This window comes from Strix aluco, chromosome 23, assembly GCF_031877795.1.
Source record: "Strix aluco isolate bStrAlu1 chromosome 23, bStrAlu1.hap1, whole genome shotgun sequence".
Taxonomy (NCBI): domain Eukaryota; kingdom Metazoa; phylum Chordata; class Aves; order Strigiformes; family Strigidae; genus Strix; species Strix aluco.
In genome coordinates this window covers 5,787,948-5,804,875 of record NC_133953.1, presented here as the reverse complement: position 1 = coordinate 5,804,875, position 16,928 = coordinate 5,787,948, and the positions used below count along the sequence as shown (strand labels likewise).

At 50.7% G+C, this 16,928-nt stretch overlaps 1 protein-coding gene across 1 annotated transcript in view; it reads left to right on the top strand.

Annotated features, from left to right (window-relative positions):
* The first annotated feature begins 6,498 nt into the window (after nucleotides 1-6,498).
* The window catches only part of LOC141933683 (protein CEPU-1), a 355,483-nt gene continuing 345,053 nt past the window's right edge, over nucleotides 6,499-16,928 (top strand). Inside the window, exon 1 of the mRNA XM_074848567.1 lies at nucleotides 6,499-6,810. Coding sequence (XP_074704668.1) covers nucleotides 6,735-6,810 — 76 coding nt within the window. The 5' untranslated portion in view covers nucleotides 6,499-6,734. The remainder of the gene's footprint in view (nucleotides 6,811-16,928) is intronic.

Here is a 16,928-nt window from a genome sequence, read left to right as displayed (position 1 = left end):
CAAGGTGAGATCACCTGGGATGTCGAGGTGGCTGCAGGCTCTTTTGTTGCCCACAGGCCAAACTGGTGTGCTGGGTCGCTGCTGAAGTCCTGGCCCTCTCGTTGCGACCATTATCTTCAGAGGGGCTGGAGAAGAGCTGTGTGAATGTTTTCACCCCTGAAGTCAATATCTCATTGTCAGTTTTGAAAAAAATCCGTGGAAATGTGAAAACACAAGAGCTCCAAGGGCAGATATCTTAAAACCAGCATGTCTTGCAACCCAGGCAGCTGGCTGAGTCTTTGTCTTCCTTCTCCAAGTCCCAGAGAGGGTGATGGAGAGCATGGTGAGGGGGAAAAAAAAAAACAAACAAACAAAGAATCGTAGGGATGTGCCAGGGCTGTGTCGCCCTCAAGCCCAGAAGCACGCACAAGGTAGTAAATATCCTCTATCTTCTCGAGCCATCTGTTTGCAGAGTCTTTGCCCACGCAACAGTGCCTCTTCCCTGGGTGGACTTGTTGCCTCCTTGTAATCCGTAGGTAAATAGACATCTAATCAACTGGAAAGCAGGGAGCGGAGGCGGTGAGCTGCGATAAGAGCCCAGTTGGGACGGGGACTAACGGCAGCACGTGCTCTGGCGGGTGGGTGCTGGGGAAGGTTGCTGTGAAATCTTTGGAATAAGGAGGAACCTGGTTCATTTGGGAAAGGAATAAATGAAGGGAGTAGTGGGACTACTCAGCACCTCTCCAGAGGCTTTTACCAGCTGGGTCAAACCCTGTTGTTTTACTTCTGTGTTGCAACAGGCTTGAAATTGGGAGAATTTTATTCTCTAGGTACTGCAGGTGACGGGTCCTTGTGTGCTAGGCGAGGGCAGGGTTTGCAAGCATGGCACTGTGTGAATCCCCTCCCTGCAGGGATGCAGGTCACTGCTCCCTCTGAGATTGCGCCTTTGTGAAGTCTGAGGGCCAAACCAGCACGGGAAGGTGTCGATCAGAGCTGGGTGACTCTTGCAGGGTGCAGTCTCGTGCCTGGGTGGCTACGTTGCCTGGCTGAACCAAACCCCTTCTCTAGCCACCCTTTCTTTCTGCTCCTTCTGCTGTGAATATCATGTTCCTCAGCACATAATTTGCCATTGTGGAACATTTTGAGTTGGAAGGGACTGATAAAGCTCAGAGTCCAACTCCAAGTGCAATTTTAATGAGAAACAAGGTGTGTTCAGCACTGAAGCTGCTGGTTTCTGGGGTTTTTATCTGAAGGGTTCCTCACAGAGTGCTCCATGGGGCTGTTTGCATTAGGCATTGCAGCTGTGAGCTAAAAGCAGGCCCAGTGAAAGGCACCTGTTTTGGGAAGGTGTGATGGGGCTTTCGGAGCTGGGATGGTGACCCAGTGCCCTTTAGTACATGGCATTACCGTGTTTAATGTACTCGGCGCTAATCTTTCTCTAAACAGAAGCGATCTTGCTGAGTTCAGCACTGAAGGAGCAATAACCAATGAAGGAGATGAGATTAAGAAAACTCACAAGAATCAAATGTGCTAGAAAGGGCTGGGGAAGTGCCAGGGGCACTGCAGTAAATGACCTCCCTGGGAATCGAGGACAAATAAAATCTATGCCCTGTCTCTCTTCTCCCAGGCGCCTTCTGTCGATTCCTTAGCCCTCCCCTCCCTGGTATGACCATAGATGTTGCTTTCAGGGTTATTTTTGCACTGGAGTACAACAAATCCTCTGTGCTATGGGGCCGAGATGAAGATCCGTGTCACTGCATTCAGAAAAACTAACCTCTCGAGCTCAAGGAGAGCTGCTTCAGTTGGCAGTAGCATTAGGTGCTTTATTCTGTCTGGAACAGCCTTGAGAGGGCAAACAAAACCTCTGTGCTGTGGCTCTTGTTTCCAAAGGCTCTCTGCAGGAAGGGCTGCTGGCGATTGTGTTTTTTGTTGTAGGGTTGTTTTTTTTTTTTCTCTGTGAGCCAGAAAGAGAGCCCAAAATTTGCCCAAACGCCATCAGGCTGGGATGAGAATGGGGTGCAGCAACCTAAGGGAATTGGTGGTCCCAGTCCCAGCTCTGCCGGGCTCGGTGGGGATATAGGAAAGTCTTCTGCTCAAGTAGCTGTGGAGCTGCTTCCAAGTGCTCAGAGGGGATGGTGGGGCTTTCATCTGGGATGTGGTGGAGGTGATGGGAGCAGTAGAGTTTGATTGTTTTTTTGTTGGTTTTTTTTTCCCATATGAAAGCATTGGGGATGGTAAATGCCTTGGTGATGGGCTGGTGGAGGTTTTCCCCTGGTGGGTTTGGTTGCCGGCAGCGTGAGGGTGTCCTTCACGGAGCCTGGGCACCCCAAAACGTCTCGAGAGCGGCCGCTGCCTCGGATCCCTACCCCAAGCGCCGTGCAGGCTCGGAGGCTGCGAGGATGACTTGGCAGTGATATATTTACTACAATTACCATCTCTCTTCCCAGAGGAGGAAAAAATAGATGAATAATATGTTTTGAAGGTGTCATGGAGTGAAAGCAAGAGAGGAGCTTGAGCCTGAACTTATGAATAACTTATAGGCTTCCTCCCTTCATGCAGTCACTCCATTTGGGCTTATCTTCCTCACCCGTAGGAGGTGTAATTAAAGGAGCAAAGCCGGGCATCCAGGCGCACGGCGGCTGCCTGTGGGCACTCGTCTGTCTGGCTCCATGTGTCCTGTGCATGCAAGGGCACAGGAGTGCAGAAATGCCTTTGTATGCAGACGTGGGCTGGGCTACACGTTGGGCTTTACAAACTTTCCCCCCTCAGCTCTTATCCCTCATTAAGAAAAAGGATATGTTGCACATAACTCATCTTTGATATTTTGGTATAGCTGGTAGAAGTGTTTCTTTAACTGTCCCCTCACGCTGGTGAAACTAGAAGCAGAAGTAACCCAGGATGGGGAAACACTGCAAGAGGAAGGAGGCAAGCCCTGCAACCCTTACTTAAGATTTGGGAGGTTTTTGTTCAGTTCTTGACACAGCTGGAAATCCCCTTCCTGACCTCATGCGGTGACTTAGCCTTTCCAAGTCTTATTTTTGTAGCCATAAAATGAGAAGTAATTTGCTCTTGTCTCAACACCTTTCTCTGCTTTCTCTATTTTGACTTTAAGAGCTCAAGGGAGGGACTGTTTTTTACCGGGTGTACATACAGAGTCTAACATAATGGAACCAGGATCTTATCAAAAGCTTGTGAATGCTATTGTAATGCATATAGTAATTATAGGTATGTATATGTAGGGATGATGAAAAAAAATCCAATGAAACATGGCATTTCCCTCTGGAAAAATGTTAGCGGAATAAAACCACGCCTGGGAGTATGTCAGTTCCAGCAAAAAATGTCTATTAAAAATTATGCAGTGCTGTTCAGCAAGGTCACAACGCTCCTTTTAGAGCCAGTAAGAGGTTTCATTTCAAAGCAGCATGTCACTTTTTTTTCCCCACTGCAGACTTTTAGCTAAGGTGTTGTATTTTAGTCTTCTATTCAGCTTTGGGGAGGGGGGGAAAAAATCTCATCTAAAATTTTGCAGAAATTTCTGCCGAAAGTGGCCTTGTGCAGCTGGATGTGCATGGAGGTGTGGTATCCCTGTTTAACACCATATATATGTGATTTCCAATGAATAATTTCTTCCCCCTGTCCCCCTATCTCGGGAGTGCAGCCCTGCTATCTGTATGTTCATATCAGCCCCGCACGTAGATATGTATGAGTGTAATGGATATTAGGCATTTATTGCAAGGCATTCTGTTGAACATCACCTGCTGTTCAACATGAAAAGTTGATGTTCCACAAAGCCACAAGCCGAAGGCTCCTTAAGAGCTGTTCTGGTGCATCGGGTAAATATACGTGCTCGGAACAAGCGCTGTGTGAATTAATAATGCATAGAGCAAATCTGTAGGAAGAGCAGCTACTGCATAGGGCCTCCTTATAAACTGCTCTCTCTGCTTAGGCAAATAGACAGGGAAGTTGTGTTTTTTAAAGCATAATGGGTAGGTAATAAACCAAAGTAACCTAATCAACCGCTTCCAGCTGCTGTAAGTACGGTAGCTGGCTTGGCAGCCAGGGTCAAATTTGGAAGCGTTGTGAAAGGTGGTAAAAACTACGTGGCATGTTGCGTTATTGTAGGTAACTTGCCTTGACAGAGTAGTGGGGAAGCAGTGGAGAGGATGAGATGATGTCATGGTGGTAGGAATCCTTACCCCCTACCAAGGTCTCCCCATGTAAAATGCATCACCTGGAGGTTTCTGGGGCAGTGACAAGTTTGAGCTGGAGGAACAGCCCCTCACTCCAAAAAGGCCTTTGAATGACTCGAGCGTGTCCAGAGAAGGGCAACGGAGCTGGTGCAGGGTCTGGAGCACAGGTGTGATGGGGAGCGGCTGAGGGAACTGGGGGGGTTTAGTCTGGAGAAGAGGAGGCTGAGGGGAGACCTCATGGCCCTCTGCAACTCCCTGAAAGGAGGGTGCAGAGAGGGGGGATGAGTCTCTTGAGCCAAGGAACAAGCGCCAGGACAAGAGGGAATGGCCCCAAGCTGCGCCAGGGCAGGGTCAGACTGGCTCTTAGGAAGGATTTCTTTGCAGAAGGGGTTGTTGGGCGTTGGAATGGGCTGCCCAGGGCAGGGGGGGAGTCCCCATCCCTGGAGGGGTTGAAGAGTCGGGTTGACCCAGCGCTGAGGGATCTGGTGGAGTTGGGAACTGTCAGTGTGAGGTTCATGGTTGGACTGGAGGATCTTCAAGGTCTTCTCCAACCGAGATGATTCTGTTACCATGAGATGGGTAGGATCAGGTATTAAATACCCCAGAATCTTTATTTGTTTCCTGAGAAATACCCTGCTGAATATGCAGCCAGGACTGCATCATTAGCGGTGCCGTTGCCATTAGCTCTTCCCATCCTAGCGAGGTGGGAGGTTGTGCAGGCACTAGCGAGCTGTAGGCTGCTCCTGAGGGTACCATAAAATGGTGGTGGAGAGTTGGACCTCCTCATGGTCTATGGTTTGAACCAAGACTTGGTAGAGGAAAAGGAAGGAGTGCTGAAAGCTTTACACCTGCTGCTGTTTTGGCAAGACCCCTGTGAAAACTGATGGATGATGGCAGCAGAGATCTTGGGGAAAACCTGAAGATGGGGGAAATGCATCTCCCTGGCTGGGGACGAGGGGACCCTTTAGCTGGTGGCAGGGATGAGCAGGGATCAGACAGGGCTGTTGGGGACATCCAACCGGCGCTGCTGATCCCTCCTCAGCTGTCAACTCGTGAGGTGTGGATCATTTTTGTTGCCCCTCTCCTGAGGTCCCATCAACAGGTCCTGGTGCTGGTGGTTTGTCACCTTTCCTCAGCAGAATGGCTGGCCCAGATCTGACTCGGAGAGTCTCTCTGGGGAGCAGTGATAGAGGGGAGAGGGAGAAACACAGCTGGATTTTTCCAAGAGTTTGCAGCCAAATCTTCTGAATTGCAAAGTGAACAGCTCAGATTTTGGAAGCCTCTGAGGAGGAATAAATACAAAAAGCCAAGATACCTTTTTTCCTTTGTCATTTTTCTGCCTATAATGTTGTTTTAAGGGGTTGTGAGTCACCTCGAGCAACAAAATCAGCCATTCTTACCACCACTGAAAATAATGAATATTTAACAAGATATTATTTATTTAGGTTGTGTCAAATAGGAGTCTCGGGGTTCAGTGCCTGTAATATTCTCCATCTTGGACAACAGCTGAAAAAAAAATTAAGGTTTTGTTTGGGCCTGAGGACCTTTTTCATGTAGGCATGTTGGTGTCACGCTCTTGACATTGGGTTGTGGTATGGACAGATGTGGTGGTGTTGGGTACCTTGAGTTGGAGAAAGGTCTCTCTTGTTTCTGTTGTTGCAAAATAAGCACCAGAAATTGGCGTGTGGGAAGGAGTTTAAGCAAAGGGAGCGGGTTCAAACCCAAGCAGGGTGCAAGTGGTCCAGATGTTGCTCAGAGCAGGAGATACCTTGTTGTGAGGAATCGGATGAGCATGGTTACATCAGGGAAGAAAAAGCCTTAATCTGGAATAAGAGTAGACTTCTGCTACAAACGGAAGAGTTATTCCCTATTAAATTGTCTTTTAGAGCAATTTCCATGGGGGATCAGTCCTATAGGAGGATGGTGTGGGGGAACAGTGGGGTGTACCTCCCATCACATAGGTGGTAAAACTGAGTCAGGGCATGGCTGGGGTCACCCCGGGGGGGTGTGTGTGGGGGTGTCACCCCGTGGGGGGGTCACCCTGGTGGGGGTCACCCCCCTTTCCCCAAGAGGGGAAGGGCAGTGGTGGGGGAGCCCCCCGGTGCGGGTGCCAGTGGACGGGGGTGTGGGTGTGTGTGTGCGGATGCCGAAGGGGGGGTGCGGGTGCCGGGGGGGGGGGGGTGCGGGGGGGCCCGCAGCCAATGAGTGCGGCGCGGGGGAGGGCTGCGTGCGCGGCCGGCGGCGTGTTGCAGCCGGGCGGCGTGTGCGGGCCGGAGCGGCGGGCACGGCAGCGCCTGTCCCTCGCACCTTGCAACCCCTTCCAACCCCCCCTTCCCCCCCTTTTTTTTTTATTTTTTTTTTCCCTCCCCCACCCTGCGGTGCCTTTTTTTCCTTCCTTCCCCCCCCCCCTCCCCCTTTTCCTTCCTGCGCTTTGCTCCGGGAAACGCTGGATTTTAAACCTCTCCCCGGCAGGCAGTGAAGGGAGGGGGGGGGGGGGGGAGGGGGGGGGGGGAAGGAGAGGAGAGGAAAGGAAAGGAAAGGAAAAAACGCAGCCCGCGGTGAAACATGGCCCAGGCGAAAATGCACCACCCCGTCTCTTGGGTGATCTTCGCCGGGATGGCCGCTCTCCTCCTCTCCCAAGGTAGGGCCGGGCGGGGATGCTGCGGGGGATGCGGGCGGGGGGTGCGCGGCCCCACTTGGGCGGGGGGGGGGCTGTGGGGGGGACTGAGGAACCCTCCCGAAGCGGGGGCAGAGCTGGGAGAGGGTCCCCAGCCCGCTGTTAAGTTGCGGGGGGTGCGGATGCGGGTACGGCACGGCTGCATCTCCCTATTCGTGCCCCCGCCTCCCCCGGGGCACCGGGCTGTGGGGGAACTTCTCCCATGGCGCAGCAGCCCCCGTGCTGATTTTTTTTTTTTTTTTTTTTTTTTCCGGGGGCGGGGGGGAAGCCGGTGCCGACAGACTCAGCCATCTCAACTTAGTTCCTGCAGGAGCAATGCATCCAACAGGCTGGGGGTGGTTTGGGGGGGCCCCCTCTGCTGCGTGTCCCCCCCCCCCCCCCCCACTTTGCATTGCCGGACCCGTCTGCAAGGTCGTCCCAAAAACTCGGTGCAGCCCCGGCTCCTGCCCGTCCTCCCCCCCGCCGCCCCGGGCTGGGGAGTTGGGAAGTCCTTGTCCAGCCTGTCCCGGCTGCCTGCCCACCCCCCCTGGGGATGGTGCTTCGCTGGCGGGGGGGGCTGTGCGAAAAAGAGCAAAAAGCAAGGGGAGAAGAGGAGGGAGGGGGGGGGAAGGGAGGAGGCAGGAGCCAGCCCCATCTGGCCGGGAGCGCCGAGCCTGTCAGCTCGCGTTAGTCTCCTCGCAGCCATCTGGAGGGGCCGTGGGAGTGGGGTTATCTCGGGTGGGGGGCACATCCTGCACCGGGCCGCCCGTGAGGCTGGGAAGGGGAGATGCGCCCCGGGGATGAAAGCGGGGGGAGGAGGGGGGGGTTGCAATGCATCGTGGCCGGAGCGCGTCCAGCCCCATCGCGGGTGGTACCCGGGGCTTTGCGGGGGATGGAGGCACCCCTGTGTGTGGGGGTGATGTACCCCTGGGGGGGGTGTGGGGTGTGGATGCACCCTCCTGCGTGGGGGAAGGGCGAGCACCCCTGCGCTGCCCCGGTGCCCACCGAGGGCTGGGGACAGGGTTTGGGTACCCCCATGCCCAAATCCATCCCTGCCTGGTGTCACCCCCCCGCCTCCCCTCCAACCCTTTCAGCCGAGGTGCTCTGCAGGACTCGGGTGGGGTGTGAAGGCCCTGCCTGCGTGGGGCAGGGGCGCTGCCCGAGCCGGGCTGGGGGCTGGTGTGAGCCGGCGGAGCGGGGGGAGATGCCCGGCCGCCATCTCCGCTCAAACTTCTCTCTCCTGGGCAGGCTGGGCCCGCTCTTGCCGAGAGCCACCCCTGCCATATCGACCGGCGCGGGCTGCTTAGCATGCACAGCACACGCCAAGGCATTTCTCCTCTTCGCCTTCCTCCCTCTCTCCCTCCTCAAGCTCTCTCCTTCGCACAGGGTTGCTGCTTCCCCGCTCCTGCTGCTCGGGATGCTGGCATCCCCGCATCCCGGCTCCCGAGGGGGTTTTCTGGGGACGGGAGCCCTGACCCCCTCGGCTGCTGCCTCTGCGGGGAGCCCAGGATGGGGGCGAAACTGCCTTTCCCCTTCTTATTTCTCCTACCCAGAATTTCTGCTTCATTTATTTATTTATTTATTTTTGGTAATACTTGCCTTTGGCTCCTGACTTGGCTTCCTTGCAGTCTTACTCCCTGCCTCTGGTCATCTCTCATGCTTCCTCTCCCAGCTCCCATCAAAGCTTACAGATCAGAAAGTAGTTGGGTTTTTTTCCCTTATTTTTTATTCTCCTCGACAGCAGACCGGTGGGGAGGAATGCGCTGCCTCCCCAAGCAAAAAAAAAAAAATTCCCCCCTCTGCCTTGCAGGAGTCTGCTGTGGGTGCAAGAAGTCCCTGAGTCACCGCTGGGGTGGGGGGAAACCATAGACAACTCCACCAAATGGTTCCATTTCTCAAGTTTAGGTTTGTATACAAAAAGAAATAAAAAAAGTGAACACAAGATTTTTTTTTTTTTACAATGGTGAAGAAATTTCATTCCACCACCTAACTGTTAGACTATTATGCAATTGGCATATTGCACTGTGGGCTGGGGGGCGGGGGGGCGACCCAGAGCAGAGCTGTGGGGTGCTGAGCAAAACTTTGCCCAGGGCAGCCTTCGGTAGCAAAAGGTTGGGGGCTTTTTTGGGCTGGGAGATGGGTATGCTGGGTTAGCGGAGGGAAGGACTCCCCCTGGGAGGTTTTCTTGCATAATTGTATTTAAAAGAGTCATTAAAAAAAATTTAAAAAAACATAAAGCAAAAATAATTTTGCTTTTTAACAAAAAACTTTGGGGGAGTTTTGAGAAACTGGGGGTGGTTCAGCCCCAAAGGTAGTATATAGGTAGGCATGCATTGCCACATAGTTTCATGAACTCCTCTGATACAGTGGGTTTTTTTGAATTTCTAACTTTTCTCTCTTGCTTGTTACACAAAAGTGGAGCTGGCTTGTGTTTGAGAATGCGAAAATTATTGTCATGCAAGAAAACTGTGTTTTAGACAAATCTACTACAAATAGCTCAAGAGATCTGTGCTGCCCTCTGCAGCAGTTTATCAATACTCCAGGTCATTTACCTATTTACAGCCAAACAAACAATAAGAAGAGTGGTTTGTGAGTGTGCTTGAGAGTAAAATGGAGCGTCAAGTGGGATAATTCGCAAGTGCTTGACCATCTGCATTTGTGAAAACCTCCTGAAGTCCTCCAAGTTTTGCAGATTCACTGTTGGTTTTCTGGAAAGTGCCCCCAAACGGAGGGTTGTTGAGTGTCCTGACCTAGGAAAGAGCCATGCCAGCCCCAAAATTGCCCTTCTTAAGGGAGTTGTTGCCTCTGAGGTGTTGGTGGGAGAGACCAAGGTCGGGGCGCTTGCTCAGACGCTGCATCTCTGTGGGCAGGAGATGCGAGTGTCCATCCCGTGGCCAAAGGTCCAGCTTGCCTCGGGGAAAGGAGCTGGGAAGAGGGAGGCTACGAAGGGCTGGGATAGCCCCGGGCATCAGGAAATGAGTGGCTAGTTGGCAACACAACTCTCATTGTGTTTGCTATGTTTTTTTCCTGCACGATTTTTAAATAGCGCCAGTGAATATCTAGAGCGTATTTAAGGACCCAGCAGCAGTGTTTTCTCTTCCCTCTTTCCGTGTTTCAAAGTCTTGCCTGTGCCCGGTGTCCCTGACTCACACCCACCTGGATTTCTTGAGGAAGAGGAGGGCTTGAGGAAGAATCCCCCCCCCAGCACTTGGGAGTGGAAGAGAGAAGAAAACTCTTTACTCAACCATGCGTAAAAGGATTAACCAGGCTAAAAGGTCATAGAAGATTTAGCTGGGCCTTTAGCATCAGTAAGCCAAGAATTATGGGAATTTGATTTACAAATTAGCATAAAGACCTTATTCTAATAAGCATACAAGCTGAAATAGGTATGTAAAATAATAGCATATGTCAACATCATACACGGAGTGTTTCTCATCCGAAAGAATTATTCGCTCTGTCAATGCGGCTGGGTTGCAGATAACTCCCCAACGGAGACACGGGCTGCGCTCGGGTGTGATGAAAAGGCTGGATCTGGCCTGGAGATGTGGCTGCAGGGAGGAGCAGGCAGCTGCTTCCCCTTGGGAAGGGCAGAATTTGGGAACTCTGCGTGGGTCAGGGCTGTGCATCCTGGGAGGACTTTTTCTTGGTGGAGATGTGAGGGGAAACCTTCTGGCAGTTCATGCAAGAAGGTAATTGCGTTAATGAATGTGTATAAGAAAAATTATGTGTATCGACATCTTTCTGTGAATACCCGGATTTATTGTTCCCTGGGGAAAATATTGGATGTGACTTCATGGTGGATAATAGTTACCGTGCAGGTCAATAAAATGTGATATTCACCCCAACAGCAGAAAATAGCTATTTAATAGGTAATAACAGTAATAATCAATACCTACATGATTAGATAACCCAGTTATGTGTAGTACATAAAAGGAGGGGAATGCGTTCTGGTTACTCAATGGCCTGATTTGGAGTGTTGCTGAACATCTGTCATTCCTGTTGATTTTAACTGAAGCTGCAAGCAGGTACCCGACACCTTTGGAAATCAGGCCACCACATGGGATTAATTGGCACATTTTTTTAAGACTCAGCAGAGTAAATGAGAACCCAAGCAGACCTTTGCCACTGGGAAGATGCTCTTGAAAGCAAGGCCGCGTTGCACAAGAACGTGGGATGGCACCCAAAATGCTGGGTCGATGCTTGGGATCTCGGTTTGGTCGGTGGCTTTGCCGTGGGCGCTCTGTGCAGCGTTGTACGTGGGGTTTTCCACGTGTGGCATATCACTGCTTCCCTGGGAGCATCCCCCCGTTGATTTGGTCATGCAGTGGTGAGCTGGTAGAATACAGCGAGGAGTAAACTTGCGGTTGCTCTATGCTGTGTGTATGGAGAGATCTCTATCAGAAGAGTCGTCATTTGTAATGAGATAGCTGATAGCGTGGCGTGATGGGGAACATGTGCTGGAGTTGGTTCATGCTGTAGCTGCAATAGGTTTAGGAGCCCCAGTTGAGGCGTAGAGATGTGTGAGGTCCTGTGTGTGCTGCCACATGTTTCGGGGCGTGTGCTTGCTTGCTGTTCTTAAAATGCAGGGAGGAAGAAGGTGGCTGTGGTTATCTATGGTGGGACACATGAGGAGGCGATGAAGCAGACCTGGGTTGCATGGCTGAGGAGGTATGGGGCTGGGACTCATTGGTAGGCCAAGAGGAGGCAAATATGAGTTTGACAAGTGGAGAAGATCAAGTGGTAGCTGTGAGCTTGGGGAAAAAAAAAAATCTCTAGTACAACTAGACTTCTGAAGCATCATAGGGACCATCCCAACCAGCTCAAAACAGACTTGCCAATCCCTGTTTACAAGACTTGCTTCTGGGTGCTTTGGAGGCTGCAACCAGTTTTGGGATGTCGTAGCGTGTAGCAAAAGCTGCTTTTTCTTTATCCATGTAGGCATTTTGACCATCACAGTAAGCCTGGCTTACGTTTTTTCTGTCTTCCTCTTGTGCCAAACGTGATTTGTGCATGAGACGAGTGCATTCAGTATTGGAAGTGTCTGCTTCGTGTATTCTTTTCTTGCAGCTTTTGCTTAAAAATATCCATATTGTGATTCCCCCATATTGTATTTTTTCCCTATGGGGAAAAAAATTGATCATTTGACAGATCTGGGTCAAGTTAGCAAGCAGGGTTTGCTGTTTTCTGTGATAAACCGGGGTGGAGGTGGAGGGGGAGAGCTCACCAGCTTGCTTCCCAGGCAACTCGCAGTCAGACAGCGGAGGTGGGCTCCAGCCTTCCTCCGCAGCATGTGAAGCACCACATGGGGAGTATCTTTCTGGCCTTGGAGATCGTAAAAAAAAAAAAAAAAACAAACAAACAAACCAAAAAAACCAAAAAAAAAAACCCACCACAAAAACCAAACAAACCAAAAAAAAACCCTCTTTTGCATGTGTCTTTCCTTCCCAAACTTCAGTAGTGGCGGGAAAGGGGAAAATTCTCTTTGCTTGTTTGCCAGTTGAAGGGATGCCTTACCAGAGCAAAGCTTTAAAGAGGGTAAATATGACTCTTTTTTTGGCGTTACTGGTAGTGCTTCTTTGATGTGCAGTGGCAAATTTCCCGTTAGACTCCGTGGGACCAAACATGATCCATCTCGGCTGTTCATGGCAAAGGCTTGGAGCTGCAACTTGGACTTGGAGTTAAGCTCTTTGTTTCAAATAGGGGCCAAAAGGAGCAAGGTGCCAGGTTTTGGGATTCTGTAGCGGAAGTCCAAGCTGTACTGCTGTCTCCCATTTTCAGCCAGCATCCTGCACCTCCTCACGTGGGTCTTTCCATGCCTTTAAGTAGCTTTTATAGGCAAAACCCGAAGTTGCTGAGGGTGAGCTCTCTGTCGCTGCATCCCCTGGGGCACCCCAATCCCAGTCGGAGCACCCTGATCCCCAGGGGCCTCCAGCCCTTTTGTGGGTGCTGGTGCATCCTCTGGCCATCACACACCCCGTGCTCCCGGCACGCTTGGAGCCATGGCTGCTAACCCGGAGGAGCTAGCCACCTCCCTTCCTCCTTCCTGAAGCATGCACCTTGCTCTTGGTTAATAATAAATCAGAGGTGCTGCCTTTGCCGTGCTCTGTTATCTCCCGCCATGAAGGATATCGTGTTTTTTTGATGCGCTTACAGTTAATATGTTCAATGCTGAAAGCTGTTGTAAATTAATTGACCTCTTGACCCCCTTGTCCTGTTGACTGTTCCCACTAAAGACAGTGTTGGGTTCTTGGCATCCTCCCCCCGCCGTTTTTCCCTTCCTCTGACTCCTCCGCCTCCCGCATGCTTTGCTTACTAATCAGGGGGAGCCGAAAAAGGCCCTCTCTGAGCAGGGCTTCATCCAGCCGAGGAGCTGCGGCTCCGAAATCCTTTGTAGCAGCTGTGCGGGGAAGCCAGGATCTCGAGGACCCATGGTGCATAAATTACTGCTGGTTGGAGTATTCCCTGTGCAGCACCGGGGAGGCGGTGCTGGAAGCTGGCATGGCATCTCCCGCCTTCCCCCGGGGACAGGGACAGAGCCATGTAGCTGCTGCCAAGCTAAAAAGTCACGGTGAGGCCCTGAGGACCTCCTGGAGGTGGGTGGACCCCAGCATCGGTAGGGTGCAAGGGTGCTCAGCACCTCTATCCACCTAGTGAGCTCTGGCTCATGCCAAGCCCTTAATTTTGGAGCTGCAGTGGCTTGTGGGGAGGATGGGAGTGGGTCCTCAACGAAGGTTTGCTGAGAAGGGGCAGAAAAAGATGCTGTGAGCCTGGAGGTCCTGGACTGGGACGTGGGTCCTGAGTTCATGTCCTTTGCTCATCCTGCAGGGATTTGGCCTCATTGCATGGTCCTTCCCCTTCCTCGCTTGGCCATGCACTCCATGAGGATACCAGCTGTCCTTCCCTTCTTCTGTCTGGCCTAGCTAACCTGGATTTAGGGGTCTTCCCCCCCACTATATAATTATACATCACTGAGCATGGGGAAACCCTCGTTTAGCTTGGAAAGGAGCTTGTGATACTCGGCCCGTGTGGCTGGTTCGCATCCTCCTGTGACTCGCGATGGGAGACAGCAGCTGCTAAAAAGTGGGAAATGCCACAGGAAATTGTGTAATATTAGAAATGAAGCGGAGTGGGGGTTTTATTTATTCCAAAATGGAATAAAGTAGAACAATTGAAAATTCCCAGTGAAAGTAAATTCTGGGAAAAATATGCATTGATTTTTTTGAAGTATTTTTGTTCTGATTCGGAGCTTGCAGAAGCTTTACAAAGTTGTGAAGTGATTTCAAACAGAAAAAAAGAGATCCGAAGGCTGTATTCCAGCGGTATCAAAAGAGCCTGGAGTCTCGAGCCTAGCTACACTTTTTTTATTGTTATTTCTTCAAAACAGATCCTTTGCTAATGTTTTGATTTTGCCAGAAACAGCATTCTTGATTTAAAGAACTGGTTTGAAAGCCACATCTGACCTGCCTCATTGGAAGCGTGACAGGCACTTGAAGCAAAGCAAGGTTCATTAATATTGTAATATTATCTTGCAGTTTAAGTGTTGGGTTTTTTTCCCCCCCATCTTGTGGGAGTTATCTAGTGAATAGCACTAAGTTCCTGGGTTGGTTTGGTTGTTTTCTAGCTTTTATTATCTTTCTGCAGGACAGATGGTATTTATAGATCAGAGGGTGCCTGCGTTAGACTTTTTTTTTTTTTTTGAGAAGTCAATCCCCAAAGCCAGCACCGGGGTTTTTGATAGCGGGCCAAGGCACGGGAGAGCGGCAGGGCTGGCTGGCAAGAGGTGAAATTGGATTTAGCGTGAGTGACATGTCTCTTAATGAAGCCCTTTCTGGAACAAGGCTGGCGAGGAGCGGGAGCCATTAGAGGCCGGTGGGTAATGGCGAAGCCAAAACCACGTTGTCATTGAAGACCACATTTAAAAAATTGTATTATTTATTGTTTACCTTTTTGTGCAGCTTTTCTGCGTGTCAGCGGTTCCCATTGTACGTTTTGGGCTTCAAAACCTGACATCACATTAGCAGCCGGCTCCAAAGCCCCCAAATAATGCATAAACTATGATTATTCCTTCTGATCCACTTGTGTTTATGTAAATGGCTTGAAAAGCGGTTTTCAGCTTATTTCAGAAGCTTAAGGGATTCATACCAAGCCTATTATTGAAAAATCAGAAAGTGAAAAGCAACTTCTGAGACAAGGAATTAGCAACTCAATGGCAGCGTATGTACCGCTGGCTGTACAGGATCCGGCTGTACCGCAGATGGGAATTCCCCCAGGATTCAAAATTTTAAACATGGGAACTCCCCCAGGATTTGAAAATTCAAACGCGTGGCAACAGGTTGTCGGGCTTTACGGGGAGGGGGGGCTCGAAGGAGGATTGCAGTTACTCCAGAGGGGCGAGGGTCTGGGGTGGGAGGCTGGGGAGGGGGCTGGGCTGCAAACCACTGGTGGTGCTGGTGTTGGTGATCAGGTTTTTTTGGCGGATGGTGTGTGTGAGGAGCGTCGCTGGCTGCAAAAGCCGCCGGCTGCTTGGCTGATAACCCTGGCTCTGGATCACATGTGTCCCCAGCGTGGCTGTCCCTGCCATGGGCGAGCCTTTTCCCTCTGTCCCATGAGAGATGGGAGCAGGTGCAAAACATCTTTGGGGCACTGGCCCCTTCTAGCCAGCCCTGCAGCATCTCATCCCTCCTCTCCTGCTGCTTTTTTTTTTTCCTGGTTTGGTCCCTTTCCCCCTTCCTTATGTTAATTTCCCACCTGAGCACCAAGTACTTTATAAATAGCAAATCTGAAATGAATTTCCTAGCAGCAATCATTATCTCCCTCGACAGCCATTAAACATTCACACAAGCAGAGCAAAATGACAAAGGGGATTGATTTTTACAGTATGTTGGGGGGAGGTAGGAGAAAGGAAATATGTTGACAAGGCTTTTTCCCCCCCCCAGCTCTACTCTCCCCTCCTTTCCAGATCCTCTACCTTGAGGAATTTAAAGTCACACAGCAACTCCTTTTTGCCACCAGGTTGGAAGGGGGTGGGAGAGTGCAAAGTTAGAAATAAATAAAAATAAATTTTATTTTTTTTTAAAAAAAAAGCCCTATTCCCTTCTTCAGCCCCTGCAAGCCTCGCTCCAGTGGGTTGGCTGCGTGCGACTGGTAAACATGAAGTTAGTTACGTGGCCCTGGCTGCTGGGATGAATATGTCAGAGTTAATGCCTCCGAAGATGGAGGGGTGGGCTGGAGGGGGTGGGGGGGTCCAATCTCCGCAGCCTTCTCAGCAGAATAAATGTGTTGATGCAATAGTTGGGAGCCGGCGAGCTGCTGCCGTATGAGGCACTGTAGCTGAAAATTTAACTTTGATTTCAATTTTCATATTTGTCAGCAATAATTAGATTCAAGAAATGTTTTTGCTGCTGTTCTAAAATACTAATAAGTAGGAGCCTTTGTAGTATGGCTAATGGAGTCTTTTTTTTTCCTAGTGGGCTAGAAAAATTCCATTAAAGGGAAAAGTCATACTATATTACCGTGCTTCAACATGCATTGACTTTGCTGCCACAGGAATATCTGCGCTGGGAGACAGCGGTCCTCGCTTCGAACTGCGGGGATGGGGCTGGTGTCCCACGACCCTGATCTGATGGGGCTTCCAGGGGAGGGCTTGTGCCGGGGGGGGGTGATGCTCTTTGGGGCAGCTGGAGGCTTTTGAAATGCTCTGAGATGTTGCGGTGGTAGCCTGGCTCTTGTCCAGCCTGTTTGCTGTGATAATTGTTTTTTTTTTTTTGGTGTTGCAAATTCCTGTGGGGTTTAAAGCCTTAGATCAATTAGGGGTCTCCCCTTGTTGGCTCTGCCCAAGACAGAAAGCCCCCTTTTCCCCCCTCCCCACCCTGCTGTCTGGATTTCCCTGGCGGCATGTGCCAGGTTTTATCCCAGAGCAACGCCGGAAAGAAAGGTGATATTAAATTTGCTGGCGATATGCACAGCAAATGGGGGAAGCTCTAAGTTGTGTCATTCTCAAGTTACTTCAGCCTATTAAGCAAACAAAAGCACTTGTGGAGTGAGAAATGGAAATGGCCAACACAGCCCGATTAATCCTGGATGTACAATTCCATTAATAAGCC